Source organism: Coregonus lavaretus (genome assembly GCF_964263955.1).
Source record: "Coregonus lavaretus genome assembly, chromosome: 36".
In the NCBI taxonomy this organism is placed as follows: domain Eukaryota; kingdom Metazoa; phylum Chordata; class Actinopteri; order Salmoniformes; family Salmonidae; genus Coregonus; species Coregonus lavaretus.
Window position 1 is genome coordinate 15,376,425 of NC_140023.1, and position 14,960 is coordinate 15,391,384.

Sequence of the window (14,960 nt, forward strand, 5' to 3'; positions counted from 1 at the left end):
GTGTCTGCTAAATGACTAATACCTACGATAGAAATGCCTACCCGGATCACATATCTGTGTAACCATACTATGTAGCTTCACATTTCATCTAATTTAGAACAGAGAACTTGAGAGAAAATCTGTGGCGAGAGGAGTCTCCACAGATCATGAAGCCTGGGGTTGAAGTGCCTTGCAGTGGCGAGCAGAGTGGATATGGAGGAGCAGGTAGGGGTAAGTGTGTGTGTGTGTGTGTGTGTGTGTGTGTGTGTGTGTGTGTGTGTGTGTGTGTGTGAGAGAGAGAGTGAGTGAGTGTGAGCGAGCGAGAGCATGAGTGTGATACATGCAGAGCTGACAGGCACACACAGTGCAGCTTGTTTCCACTCTCTCGGGGTCCTTTGGGTACGTGGCTGTTTCCTGCACCAACAGCCGCTCCGCGGGCGGGCTGACCAATCACCTAGCAACCTGTCGTCACTAGAGCCCGACCGATAAATCGGTTGACTGATATTATATGCAGTACATAGAATTGAACTTCATTCAGCCCGCGTAAGTCACGACGTGAGAGTGGGCATGGTGGTTTGACTGAGTAGCTTGCCACAGACAGCGACAGCGTATTTGAATCATTTAATAATCAAAAGTACACTTCACCAAGCAAGCAGCATCGTCCTCATCACATGCTCACTTAGTTCACGTTAGCTGGCTAGCTAGCCAGCAATATAGTTAGGCTTTATCTAGTCAGTAAGGTAGTTAGCCTAGCTAGCTAGCAAACTGTGCTAATTAGGTGCGAACACTGGACTGGCGCCAAAGTGAACTCAATCTTCATACAAAAATAACAGTTACTGTATGGGCCTATTATGTTAGTGGGCTTATTTAGTTTGTTTTCCAAAATCTGCAATAAGCAAGACAGTTGCCATAGATCTATCATTCAGACCATGTGCTTGCATTCATGATGAGATACGTTTGCTAGTTATTAGCTAGCTAAATTAGAATGTGTGTGACAAGCATTTTCCTGCATGAACGTTCAGTCATCAGCACACGCCATTTGCAGTTAAAATATATATAGCTAGCCAATACATTTTATATCGATTAACAGTAATTTACATTATGGTTTTAGCGTGTGCTTGCCATAACAGGCATTCATTGCAGGGTTGCCATAAAGTGTTTATTTACATGACCTTTGACTGTTGTAAAGCACTGTAGTGAATCTACTCAATACAAATGCTGATGCTAACATCTAGTAGTGACATTACGAACCGCATGTTACTGCATTGTTTGAACTTGACAGTGCCGTTTCAGATTTACTTTGAGACCAAGTTTAATTCATTCAGCCCTTGTTTATTAGTGTGCTTGTAGTGCTTCAGCACAAACACTTCTGCATTCTTATAGAAAAATCTAAGTTGTACCTAAGAAGGTAAACTGAACAAGTGTTTTGTATTTAGAGGATATAATTGCTTTTTGGTGGTTATCATGTAAAGGACAAATAAAATGTTGTTAAATAATGTAATTGTTTTTTTTTAGTTAATAAATCATAATTTAGTGCATCTGTTAATCTTTGGAGCACAATTTGTATATATATTTTTTTTAACTGTTTTTCATTCCACCTCTAAAAAAAACAATATATCGGCAGCAGAGATGGAAATGTCGGTCAATTCTGCTGCCGACATCTGACCGTCATTAACCGGTCAACAAATGGTAAAAAAAAAAAAATCAAACAGTTAAATGACATCAAACAGTTAAATGACATGACCAACAGAAAATACTATCAGAGATCTGGGTATAATGACGAGATGCTTATGTTTCCGCCCTAACAATGGGAGTCGTCCCAAAGCGGGAAGGCAGGTGACGAGCTTAGGCCCAAAATAAGCCCATTGGACTTATTTTGGACAGATTTTGGCGAGTGAAACCTCTCGCTTCTTCCTCTCTGATACTATGCATGCCATACAAGGACCGGACATTTTTCATTAAGAGCTTAATGGAAACATGCAACAATAGCAAGCCTATCGTCTTACAGTCAAAACGCTATAGCCTATTATTGAACATGCAACTCCTGTAATTTTCAAACGTTTACCAAAATGCAATTTGCGGAAAACACAGTTCTAAACAGCGCACCTAATGCGAGCAGTTCCATATGTGAAAAGATGAAATTCTCCATTAGAAACTTAGAAAGGGGGGGAATCTAATAGCAACTACTATGACGGTTGCTAAAATGACTAGCATTGTGCCTTTGGTTTCTGGACAACGAAAGATAGTTGATATGAAAACCAATAAAACAGGAGAGAAATGCTGGTTAATGGCATGAAGTCTTCATAAAATAATTGCCTCCACGTTTCTATGGATGGATTTTCGCAAAGCTACTTTGAAGCAAGGTAAGAAATGCCTCATTATTTGAAGTAAAATAAAACGTTCAGATTTCAAACAATTATACTGCCTCAAGCTCACATTGCAAAGTGGTGGTTGACGCACTGATAGTCTTTACGAGTTAAGAATGAGAACAAAAAAAGTGCTCATTTTTAAATCATGGCAACCAAAGTTTTTAACACGCGATTGCATTTAGAATTGTCATTTGCTGCAGGTTTCACTACCGTAGCCTACAGGCTTTTTGAGGAGCTACTCTCGCGCTGTCTGACAGATGATAGGCTATTCCGCTCCTCAAACTAGGCTCTGTATGCTGTGAACGTGATAAATAAAATGCATGATGACTAACGAAAATACACACGGGCCAATTTAATTCCATAAAATTATGCAAATTAACCTATAGACCGATAAGCATGAACGTCAAATGTATTTTCGGCAGCTAACCGATTAACATCCCTAATCGGCAGATATATCTTAATCAGTTCCTTTTGCCTAGCTAAAATCGGTATTGGACCCAAAAATCCCATATCGGTTGGCCTCTAGTTTCACCCTGGATTCAGTGACATCATAGCACTGCAGCAATGTTCAGTGACCCACATAATGGATGAGGGGTTCACAACATATCCCTTTTCTGTACTGCACACCCTATCCATGGGATATGCATAGATAGGTTTCTACCATTTTACCCAAAGGTAGAACTAATGGTATCTGGACTATTCTCTCAGTACTGTGAGTCTCAGAGGGTAAGGTCATTATCCATTGAAGGGAAAGTCATGTGGTTGCCAGTAACATGTCATAAAATAACATTAAAACGTTTCAAAACAAAACAGACGTATCTCATGAAAAGCACAGCATCTCGGGATCTGACTTGAGTGTTTTGAGGAACGGGTCCCCTGAAAATAGCCCCCCAAAAACCTCACTATCATCCCTCTCCGCCAAGCCAAAGGCAAGCTCGGCATGGACACTGGCTACGCCTGACCTGACAAATGAGGCTGAACAGCCGTTCAACAATGCACAATAAACCTACCCCCCACGACTTCTCACTGAGGCCCTGATTTTCCAAGGCCTCCATCACTACAGAATGGCACATCAGTTATTGAGGAGTGGAGATCCCCCTCTGCTGGTGACACTGAGTATCACACTGGATTTGCCCCCCAATGTGAGTGAGGGTGAAGGTAGGAGGGGTAGAGTGCTTACCTTGGGCAGGCTGGCCAGCGGGGTGGGGGAGAGGGTCAGCTCACTGTCTGGTTCAGGGGCTTGGATGTCTTCCTTACGCTTGACATCCAGGATCAGCTGGGCAAGGAAGTTCTGCTGGAAGCGAGTCCGTTTGCCCAGAGCACCTGCGTGAAGCGAAGACCTCATCCAATTACCATGTTATACATACACTTCCCTGACCAAAACTGTAGGCCTTCTAAACGGTCAAGCTGTTACTGTATGTTTAGACTGGTCCAAGCCTACTGTACCTACCTATCATGTTCATCTCTAGGCCAGAGAGTTCCTTGGCCCGTTGAAAGTGCTCCTTGGCTGGGTTGTACTCATAGTAGGTCAGAGACGTGTAGCCACACTCCAGGTGGAACTGGATGGACAGGTTCCGGAGGGTTCCCTCAGAGAACAGAGACTCACACTTCATTACTGCAGAGAAGATGAGGTAAAAGGATGAGAAGATGACATTCTATTTCAGTTAAACATCGAATAATTTGCAATGATTTAATAAGCTATTATCAGTTAAGGGCAAAAAATAAACAAATAAAAAGTGTTTCACAACAAGTTTTCAAAACAACTTTCCCCAAATCGCATTTTAGCACCAAAAGACGGCGCATCTCATCTACTCCTAAAACAGAAGAAGTATGTTAATCACTGACGTCCCTTGAAGACCATCCAGTGATCAATAAGAGCTCAGTGCACCTGCATACCATTCCCATGAGGCCATTGGTCGGCAACACTGTGAGCGAGAGAGACCTTGAGGAGACACATTAAAGAGACAAACGGACAGCGGAGAAGAGAAAAGGTGTTTTGGCTTCGTCCTTCACTCTCCCGTTCCCCGTCTGATATGATTATCAGTTTAGTCTCGTTCAAGGCCGTGCGCGGTGTGGAGATTATCCCTGGTTCCTAATGTGTATAATTCATGATGCGACGTACCCTCGCGTTCCCCCATTCAACATTTATGAGGCAGCCCGGGCCCATGCCTGAGAGATTTACTCTGTGCCTTGTGTGTCACCTTCACCGCAGCGATTTCACACCAGGAAATGAGCTTCCTGGGCTGTTGTGACATGTGCAACGGGAGGGGGCACTTTTGTAAGGATAAAATAACACCACAACAGCCGTGCTGGGTTAGAGCTGCTACACCTTGACGGACGGTAGTTAAGACGATGACTCAAAGGAACAGAGGGGCTGGGGATGAAAGAAAAGGTGTAAGTCCTTATCCAATTTCAAATTTGGATAGGAAACAAACTATTTGAAAAGGTGTCGTGACCAATCCCTTTGCCTTGCTAGGTTGCCAGGGAGCATGGGATCTACTCTGAAACAAACATCCCTGACAGAGTACGATATTCACCTGGGTCGGATCAGGTAATACTGTACCTCCCCACCCATTTCACTTAGCTTCAAAACGTTTTCTCCTATTTCATGCCTACTGATCACGACCCTGGCAGCCATGGTGCTGCATGACATCGCAAGCAACCATATAACATTAGCATGGGCCAACACAGGACAAATGAGCATTTACCTTTACGGCTTTACAGCTAATCCTTTTATTAGGTCTGTTATCTGGACATTGTTAGAATGAACATTGACTGATTTATCAATTCTCAGGAAATATTATGGTAGAGTGAAAAAGAGAGCAAATAAAGTCACAATAACAGTCAGTGTTGAAAGACTGTACATTACTGTATCCGATCCTCACTGTGTCAACTCAAAACCAACAGCAATGAGATAAAGAGGAGAGAAAAATGGATTGTAAAAATCCCCCTTTCCATCTGCATGCCTTTCACACCCCAGAGCAGTAAAGGGGATTGTGTGATCTTTCACTGGCTGCACCTCTGGAATATGGATTGGCTGTTTGTTTCATAGCCTGTAGAGCCCCATCACCCTTCATACTCACCCGACAAACACACACAACCCCCCACAACAAAAATAAGTGAACCCACATTTAAAGCAGAGGTAAACTATGATTAAGCAGAACCATCTCAAACCGTGGTCTGCTACTACTGACCTAGTGGCAGGTCTATACAATAGGATAAACTAATGCTGGGCAAACAAGTGGACTTAATGAGCTCAAACCACCCTGAAAGGACGGGGAAGGTGAAAGAAAATGGGGTTTCAAGAGGGATCCCTTCAGTCTCATTCCCACTAGTTCTTCAATTTATATGCTGCCCTTCAGTTTTTGGCCCCGATGGAGACATGGATCACCCCAGAGAACACTGCTGCTCCAGCTGCTCTTTCCTCATCTGACTACGTTTTCTCTCATAAGCCAAGAGCATCTGGTCGTCGCAGTGGTGGCACAGGGCTACTCATTTCTCCTAACTGGAGATTATCTTTTCTCTCGCTCTCACCTGTCCATCTGCTCATTGAATTCCATGCCGTCAATGTCACTTGTCCACTCAAGCTTAACATTGTTGTCATCTATCGCCCAACAGGTGCCCTTGGAGAATTACTCAATGAGCTTGACACCTTGATACACTCGACTCATATCTCAGCTTGGATCCACTACCTCAAGCTCAACTTCGACAAGACGGAGCTGCTCTTCCTCACATGGAAGGCCTGCCCGCTCAAAGACCTCTCCATCACAGTTGACAACTCCACAATGTCGCCCTCCCAGTATGCAAAGAACTTTGGCGTGACTCTGGACAACACCCTATCATTCTCTGCAAACGTCAAAGCAGTGACTCGATCCTAAAGGTTCATGCTCTACAACATCCGTAGAGTATGACCCTACCTCACACAGGAAGCGGCGCAGGTCCTAATCCAGGCACTTGTTATCTCCCATCTGGACTACTGCCATCAAACACCTGCAACTTACCCAGAATGCTGCAGCCCGCCTGGTTTTCAACCTTCCCATGTTCTCCAATGTCACCCGCACACTCCACTGGCTTCCAGTCTAAGCTCGCCTCCACTACAAGACCATGGTGCTTGCCTACGGAGCAGCAAGAGGAACTGCCCCTTCCTTCCTTCAGGCTATGCTCAAACCCTACACCCCAACCTGAGGACTCTGTTCTGCCACCTCTGGTCTCTTGGCTCTCCTACCCCTAAGGGAGTGCAGCTCCCGCTCAGCCCAGTCTAAGCTCTTCTTGGTCCTGGCACCCCAATGGTGGAACCAGCTTTTCCCTGAAGCTAGGACAGCAGAGTCCCTGCCCAAAAGCACCTGAAACATTACCTCTTCAAGGAGTATCTTAAATAATCCCACTTCTCACCTCAACCCCCCAAATAAATAACTATCCCGAACCAACACTTGCAATTGATCCCACCCCACTCCCCCCCCCTTTCTAGCTCTGACTTTGCTGAGAACTACTTTGAGGAAAAGTGTACTTACTATGCCTGTGATATGTGGTTGTCCCACCTACACTACATTACCAAAAGTGTGTGGACACCTGCTCATCGAACATCTCATTCCAAAATCATAGGCATTAATATGGAGTTGGTCCCCCCTTTGCTCCTATAACAGCCTCCACTCTTCTGGGAAGGCATTCCACTAGATGTTGGAACATTGCTGCGGGGACTTGCTTCCATTCAGCCACAAGAGCATTAGTGAGGTCGGGAACTGATTTTGGGCGATTAGGCCTGGCTCGCAGTCGGCGTTCCAATTCATCCCAAAGGTGTTCAATGGGGTTGAGGTCAGGGAAAAATGAAGGCTATTCCATGCGAGAAATTGCCAAGAAACTGAAGATCTCGTACAACGGTGTGTACTACTCCTTGACAGAACAGCGCAAACTGGCGCTAACCAGAATAGAAAGAGGAGTGGGAGGCCCCGGTGCACAACTGAGCACTGTATCTTAGTCCATGTCGCTCTGTCATTGCTTGTCCATATATGTATATATTCTTAAATTCCATTCCTTACTAGATTTGTGTGTATTGGGTATATGCTGTGAAATTGTTAGATATTACTGCACTGTCGGAGCTAGAAGCAAAAGCATTTCGCTACACCCGCAATAACATCTGCTAAACACGTATGTGACAAATAACATTTGATTTGAACTATTTAGGGAAGAAGCAGTCAGCTGGTATTCTGTCTATAATGGAGTGGCCAGCAGTCACAGGATCTCAACCCTATTGAGCTGTTGTGGGAGCAGCTTGACCGTATGGTACGTTAGAAGAGCCCATCAAGCCAATCCAACTTGTGGGAGGTGCATCAGGAAGCATGGGGTGAAATCTCTTCAGATTACCTCAACAAATTGACAACTAGAATGCCAAAGGTCTGCAAGGCTGTAATTGCTGCAAATGGAAGATTCTTTGACGAAAGCAAAGTTTGAAGGACACAATTATTATTTATATTAAAAATCATTATTTCTAACCTTGTCAATGACTACATGTACTATTCATTTTGCTATATTTCCTATTCAAACTCATTTCATGTATGTTTTCATGGAAAATAAGGAAATTTCTAAGCGACCCCAAACTTTTGAACAGTAGGGTATATAGTGTAGCTATCTTAAGATGAATGCACTAACTGTAAGTCGCTCTGGATAAGAGCGTCTGCTAAATGACTAAAATGTCAAATGTAGGAAGAGGGGAAAACTCTGTTGTGCACACTGGCTAAACCAATTCATCAAAGACATACTCCACCATACATAAACAATAGGTAATATGTCATTTGTTTCACCAGTGAGTTGTTGCCCACCACTGCAGTGAAAGTAAGTGTGAAGGACAGAGCAGTCAATAGACCCACCACAGAGGGCAAAAGGTAATAGCACAACAACCATTTCTTCACAGTTCACACAACCACAACATTGGGGGCTTTTGGCACTCAATCTGTCAACAGTGAGAGGTGCAAAGCGCAGGAGAACCACCACACACCTGTTTTTGAGTGTCAATGGCGTTAGGTGTCAGGTGTTTTAGTCATGCTCAATCAACCATCACCTGGGAGAACACAAGAGGACATGGACTTTTCGAAGATGCACTATGACCATTAGCGAACGTCTCAGTGAACAATCATTTATTTAAAGCAAAAATTCCTCCAAGTTACTATAATTCACAATATGGCAGTACATAATTCCATTTGTGAGAAGAAAACATACCAACACATAAGAGTGAAGGGAGCAAACATTGTGATAGATTGCTTTCAGAATCTGATAACCCCTTCTATATGTGAAAACCTCAGCAGAGCTGCTCACGGGCAAACATAACATTTCCCTAACATTAATGCAATATTTTTGGCAGCGGGGCTGGCGTTAGCAGCTCCCTCCTGGGTGCAGTGGCCCAGCAGCAGTGACAGGCTGGCCGCGGCGGCTGGCGACCTCTCAAACTGGAGCAGATTTCAACCTTAGCTGTGTGATGCATAGATCTGGCTGGGCACTGGAGGTGTCAGCGCAGCTGCTTGGGTATTTCACACAACCTCGGCCACTGTGTTCATCCGCTGTTTTCCTTCTGTCCTTGTTTCTGCCAGAAAATTGAGCGCATATAGACAAGACAGTAGGACGGTGTGTTGTGTCAAACACGGAAAACAGACTTCTATGACGGTCAAACTGACAGGATGTATCCCAAAGTCAGAGTATCCCAATACTGTGCTACTCACTACAGGAGCCAGTGCTATATTCAGTACCAGTGACTCTTCACCTACACTAAGAGCAACTCTAGCTAGCCCACGCATACCCTTAGCACACCACTAATGATTATCGTATTAACTCCATGCGGGAGAGGTGGGGGCTTGCTGCAGTGTGCCAAACTAAAAAGACTTAGGTACCATTCTCCTCAATCCCCCTGCCCTAGGCTCTCTAGGGCTGCCTCCCATTGTTGAGGAAATTAAGGCTTTCACTGCATTGCTCAAAATAGCCATTGAGGCGGCGGGCTGCCTGGCACCAGTACCAATGTTTAGATCCCCCACTCCCACCAGCATGCCCTGGTTCCTCAGCCCACACAGAGCCCTCGGAGCAGACTGAGGCAGGGCTGATCCATCTTGCTGGCGTCTCTCCTAGGATCTGATTAGATCAGAGGCAGACTAGAGTTCTACTGGCAAGCTGACTGACTTCATCCTCCAGGTGGGGGAGAGAGCGACTCCAACGCTACTGATGTTTCCCTCCTCCGCCTACCCAATTACCTCACTCCCTCCCTTCCATGCCCCCGTCAGTATGAGTCATACAGCGGGGGTCAGGCTCCTCAGTAGTCAAACAGGAGTGGTGAGAAATGCCAAGGTGGCAGCGTCAGCGTCATGTTTTCATGCAAATGCAGGTCGTAATACAGAGGGAAACACGGGGGTCATAGACAGACAGACACAGGTATAATCCGTCTGGCTTGGATTTACAGCGATGTAGCTACCGAGGTTGAATGGTAATAATGGATCATGCTGATATAACCATGCAGTGGATATCTGCATGTGCCTCTGCCTGTGATTCAGAGGGGAGACATCTCAGAGTTCCATCTGTAGCAGGGAGTGAAAATGTTCCATGTCTCTAGCTTCCCGTTTCTATGCATTCCTCAATTTCTATATCTACCCCTCTCTTCATTTCTACTCTTCCCTCCATCTTTCCCTATCCCTCTCTCCGCCCAGTTAAAGTGTTGAGCGAGAGGACAGATGCCATGGCTACTCTTCCAGGACTAAGGATGGGGCTTGTCGCCGCCCCTCCCAAGAGCGGGCCAACTAGGTGAACCACTTTCCCAGATGCCCCCTTAAAGCTAGACTAATGTCTCTCCCCGGTGCCCCGGGTGGAAAACCCAGCGCCTCCAACCACATTTGACAAATCACACAGATTACACTCCACACCAAGGCCCTGGCTCCCTGCAGCTAGGTAAAATAACCTTCCCAGTTTAAAGAAATTGTCAGTCTAAGTTCTCAAAATAGGCTAGTTACAAAACATGGGCTATAATGAAATAACCCTGTGCCCTCCCACATCACTTGTTATGAAGTTACATTTATGGAATAGTAACGTTTCAAAGAGGACAGGTAGGCTTATTACTTAATTGATGTGAATAGATCAATGTGTACTATATCAGGATAAATGAACAGGTGGGTTTTCTGCATTGAACATACATTTTTTTTTTTTTATTAAAAAATCGTTAGACATATGCATTTTGGAATGAGAGACCATTACTAAAGCCCCTAGAACTTAAAGGAAAGATTCATCCATTTTGCATATGATGCAAAACTCATCATACCGGCTGTATTTCTGCCTGCTTGAACGGCAAAAGCTCAGACACATGAAAACATTAAATGAGCCTGGGAATAGAACATCGCTCAGAGATGCACAAAAACGATGTAACATTCAAAATAGGTGAATCTTTCTTTTAAGTGAACTCATGAATATTTATTGATAAGTGGAGCACATTAATTTCATACTTTCCCCTCACTTTCATGGGTGTAATCATTACTCATTCTGTTTTGCAACGAAAAATAGAGTTTCTATTGGACAGATTCAGGTAGGTCCCCCCGTTTGCTGAACCTGTCCAATAGAAACGCTAGTTTTTATTGCAAAACTGGAACGTTTTGCAACTGTTTGGAGTACTGATTACACCCATGGTATCAAGTCAAATGCTGTTGGTGCCCTTCCTGAGGTAACATTAATCAATAGATGATTAGCTCTCACAAAAGACAGGGACAATTGATTGGTTAGCTTGTGCAGTGCTCTATGAAGTCTAGATTCCAAAGGGTCTAGAGAGTTTCTTTTAATCCTTTCTCAAGTAAAGAGCTCTCAATTCCTTCCCAAATCAGATGACTAATTCTGGGTTTAATACTTTTGTGTTTGTACGGTGGCCTGCCTCTTAAAAGATTAATAGACTACCTGTTCCTACACTGCAATTCCATGTGCAATTACAAAAACAATGTGCCAGACTCAGCAGAGAGGGAGCCAGGGTTAATCTAGGGGTAATTTCACCACCTCCAACAGTCTGAAAACTCAGACACACTAAACAATCTTTGTTCAAGAGCCAATGAAGGCGTCACATTACAGAACCGTTTAAAAAGGAAACACACCAGCAGCCTTCCTGTTAGGGCCTTGGCTGGCAGATTTCCCAGTCATCAAACGGTTTCCTTCTGATTCCCAACTGAACTGGCTTCCAGTGGGGGAGAACAAAAAGGTTAACGCTTCGTCAGCTGTCAGTTTGAAGAAGGGATGTCATCTTTAAGGGGGATATGAAGTGCGGAGGATGCGTCAATGCTGACATGAGCCCTGCTGCTTTGAAATGCTATTCTATTTCTGTGGCTCGGCAAGCCACACTCCAAATCTCCCTAAATTGATTAAGCGCAGCGAGAGATGGGGAGAGAATTAATAAATTGCTCATATTAGGGGACTGGATCAAAAATTGAGCTTACGTGCTCTTTTTCTGTTGAAACAGCGCATATTTTCCCCCCATGCTGATGGGGGAAAATCACAAAATGGCAGAGTCAGTAGAAAAAACATATGTCTCAGCTCGGCGTCAACGGTGGGTGCTCCCACAGTCTCAACCAATGAAAAACTCCAACATTATGGATCGAACTGACGGATCTTCCTACCGACTGTCTCCATGGACTTGCTGGCTGTTGAATGTCAACATGGTCTTCTATAGCACGCATGCTTCGCAAACTTGTCACATTCTCAAGGATGTCTCAAGGTAAAGTAAGCCATCAATATCATGATAATGATGCAGGTAATCAGTCAAATTATAACTACATAATCATATTTAAATAAAAATTGCTACTCAAGCAAAGAATTGCTACAGAGCTTGAGAGTATATTCTCAGTATATATATATATACACAGTACATTCGGAAAGTATTCATACCCCTTGACTTTTTCCACATTGTTACGTTACAACCCCATGACAAAGCAAAAACTGTTTTTTTTTCTCCAAAAACGGAAATATTACATTTACATAAGTATTCAGAACCTTTACTCAGTACTTTGTTGAAGCACCTTTGGTAGCGATTAGAGCCTCGAGTCTTCTTGGGAATGACGCTACAAGCTTTGCACACCTGTATTTGGGGAGTTTCTCCCATTCTTCTCTGCAGATCCTCTCTGTCAGGTTAGATGGGGAGCGTCGCTGCACAGCTATTTTCAGGTCTCTCAAGAGCTGTTCAATCAGGTTCAAGTCCGGGCTCTGGCTGGGCCACTCAAGGACATTCAGACACTTGTCCCGAAGCCACTCCTGCGTTGTCTTGGCTGTGTGCTTAGGGTCGTTGTCCTGTTGGAAGGTGAACCGTCGCCTCAGTCTGAGGTCCTGAGCACTCTGGAGCAGGTTTTCATCAAGGATCTCTGTACTTTGCGCCGTTCATCTTTCCCTCGATCCTGACTAGTCTTCCAGTCCCTGCTGCTGAAAAACATCCCCACAGCATGATACTGCCACCACTATGCTTCACCGTAGGGATGGTGTCAGGTTTCCTCCGGACTTGACGCTTCACATTCAGGCCAAAGAGTTCAATCTTGGTTTCATCAGACTAGAGAATGTTGTTTCTCATGGTCTGATTCCTTTAGGTGCCTTTTGGCAAACTCCAAGCGGGCTGTCATGTGCCTTTTACTGAGGAGTGCCTTCCGTCTGGCCACTTTACCATAAAGGCCTGACTGGTGGAGTGCTGCAGAGATGGTTGTCCTTCTGGAAGGTTCTCCCATCTCCACAGGGGAACTCTGGAGCTCTATCAGAGTGACCATCGGGTTCTTGGTCATCTCCCTGACGAAGGCCCTTCTCCCCCGATTGCTCAGTTTGGCCGGGCGGCCAGCTCTAGGAAGACTCTTGATGGTTCCAAAACTTCTTCCATTTAAGAATGGAGGCCTCTGTGTTCATGGGCGCCTTCAATGCTGCAGACATTTTTTGATACCCTTCCCCAGATATTTGTCTCGACACAATCCTGTCTCAGAGCTCTACGGACAATTCATTCGACCTCATGGCTTGGTTTTTGCTCTGACATGCACTGTTAACTGTGGGACCTTATATAGACAGGTGTTTGCCTTTCCAAATCATGTCCAATCAATTGAATTTACCACAGGTGGACTCCAATCAAGTTGTAGAAACATTTCAAGGATGATCAATGGAAACAGGATGCACATGGGCTACATTTAGAGTCTCATAGCAAAGGGTCTGAATACTTACAGTACCAGTCAAAAGTTTGGACACCTACTTATTCCAGGGTTTTTCATTATTTTTACTATTTTCTACATTGTAGAATAATAGTGAGGACATCAAAACTATGAAATAACACATATGGAATCATGTAGTAACCAAAAAATGGTTAAACAAATCTAAATATATTTTTATATTTGAGATTCTTCAAAGTAGCCACCCTTTGCCTTGATGACAGCTTTGCACACTCTTGCCATTCTCTCAACCAGCTTCATGAGGTAGTCACCTGGAATGCATTTCAATTAACAGGTGTGCCTTGTTAAAAGTTAATTTGTGGAATGTCTTTCCTTCTTAATGCGTTTACATTTACATTACATTTACATTTTAGTCATTTAGCAGACGCTCTTATCCAGAGCGACTTACAGAAGCAATTAGGGTTAAGTGCCTTGCTCAAGGGCACATCGACAGATTTTTCACCTAGTCGGCTCGGGGATTAGAACCAGCGACCTTTCGGTTACTGGCACAACGCTCTTACCCACTAAGCTACCTGCCGCCCCAGGCATGATTTTGGAATAACTACTAAACATGTAGTGTCATTTTCAAAGCATGAACAATGCAACTTTCAATGGATAAAGATAATGTGTATTTGGCAACCTACATTATAGATACTATATACTTTCCTGTAAGAAACCCATCGACAGGTAAAGTGAAATACCTATTATATTTATAGACATTCTGGGTGAAATTATTTGCATAGAACCTAATTTGTTGAGATGTCATTGCAGTAGCAACTGGACTTAATTGACATGAGCATCATTTCTCTAAATCAAAAACATGCTCTACAAATCACATACAGCAAGTAAAGTATTTTTCACTGTGTTTTGTATCTTTATGAAGTTTGGAGGCTGAATGAGAGAAAAGGCCATTTCATTATGTATTAACAGAAGTGTTGGTACTGGATGCTCCCTGTATTGTCCCTCGGATCATTGAAGCAAAATGAAAGGGCGACACATTGTTCAGGTTTTTCCAGGATGACACTGGACAGCATGAGAAGTACAGCTGCATTTCTGAGGGTTAAAGGGTAAAAAGGCAGTGGGGATATAGCTGTGGTCACATGAAGTCATCATAGTCTTGGGTGTAGCAATCAGTTGTGTTGTGACAAGGTGTGTGGGGGGGGGGTATACAGAAGATGGCCCTATTTGGTAAAATACTAATTCCATATTATGGCAAGAACAGCTCAAATAAGTAAAGAGAAACGACAGTCCATCATTACTTTAAGACATGAAGGTCTGTCAATACGGAACATTTCAAGAACTTTGAAAGTTTCTTCAAGTGCAGTTGAAAAAACCATCAAGCGCTATGATGAAACTGGCTCTCATGAGGACCGCCACAGGAAAGGAAGACCCAGAGTTACCTCTGCTGCAGAGGATAAGTTCATTAGAGTTAACTGCA

The 14,960-nt window shown here is 44.0% G+C and overlaps 1 protein-coding gene across 1 annotated transcript in view; it reads right to left on the reverse strand.

The window, feature by feature from the left end:
* The window catches only part of ttc27 (tetratricopeptide repeat domain 27), a 113,738-nt gene that overhangs the window by 77,870 nt on the left and 20,908 nt on the right, over positions 1-14,960 (reverse strand). Inside the window, exons 6-7 of the mRNA XM_084153159.1 lie at positions 3,799-3,963; positions 3,529-3,671 (exon numbers count right to left, since the gene is read on the reverse strand). Of these exons, the coding sequence (XP_084009285.1) occupies positions 3,529-3,671; positions 3,799-3,963 (308 nt within the window). The remainder of the gene's footprint in view (positions 1-3,528; positions 3,672-3,798; positions 3,964-14,960) is intronic.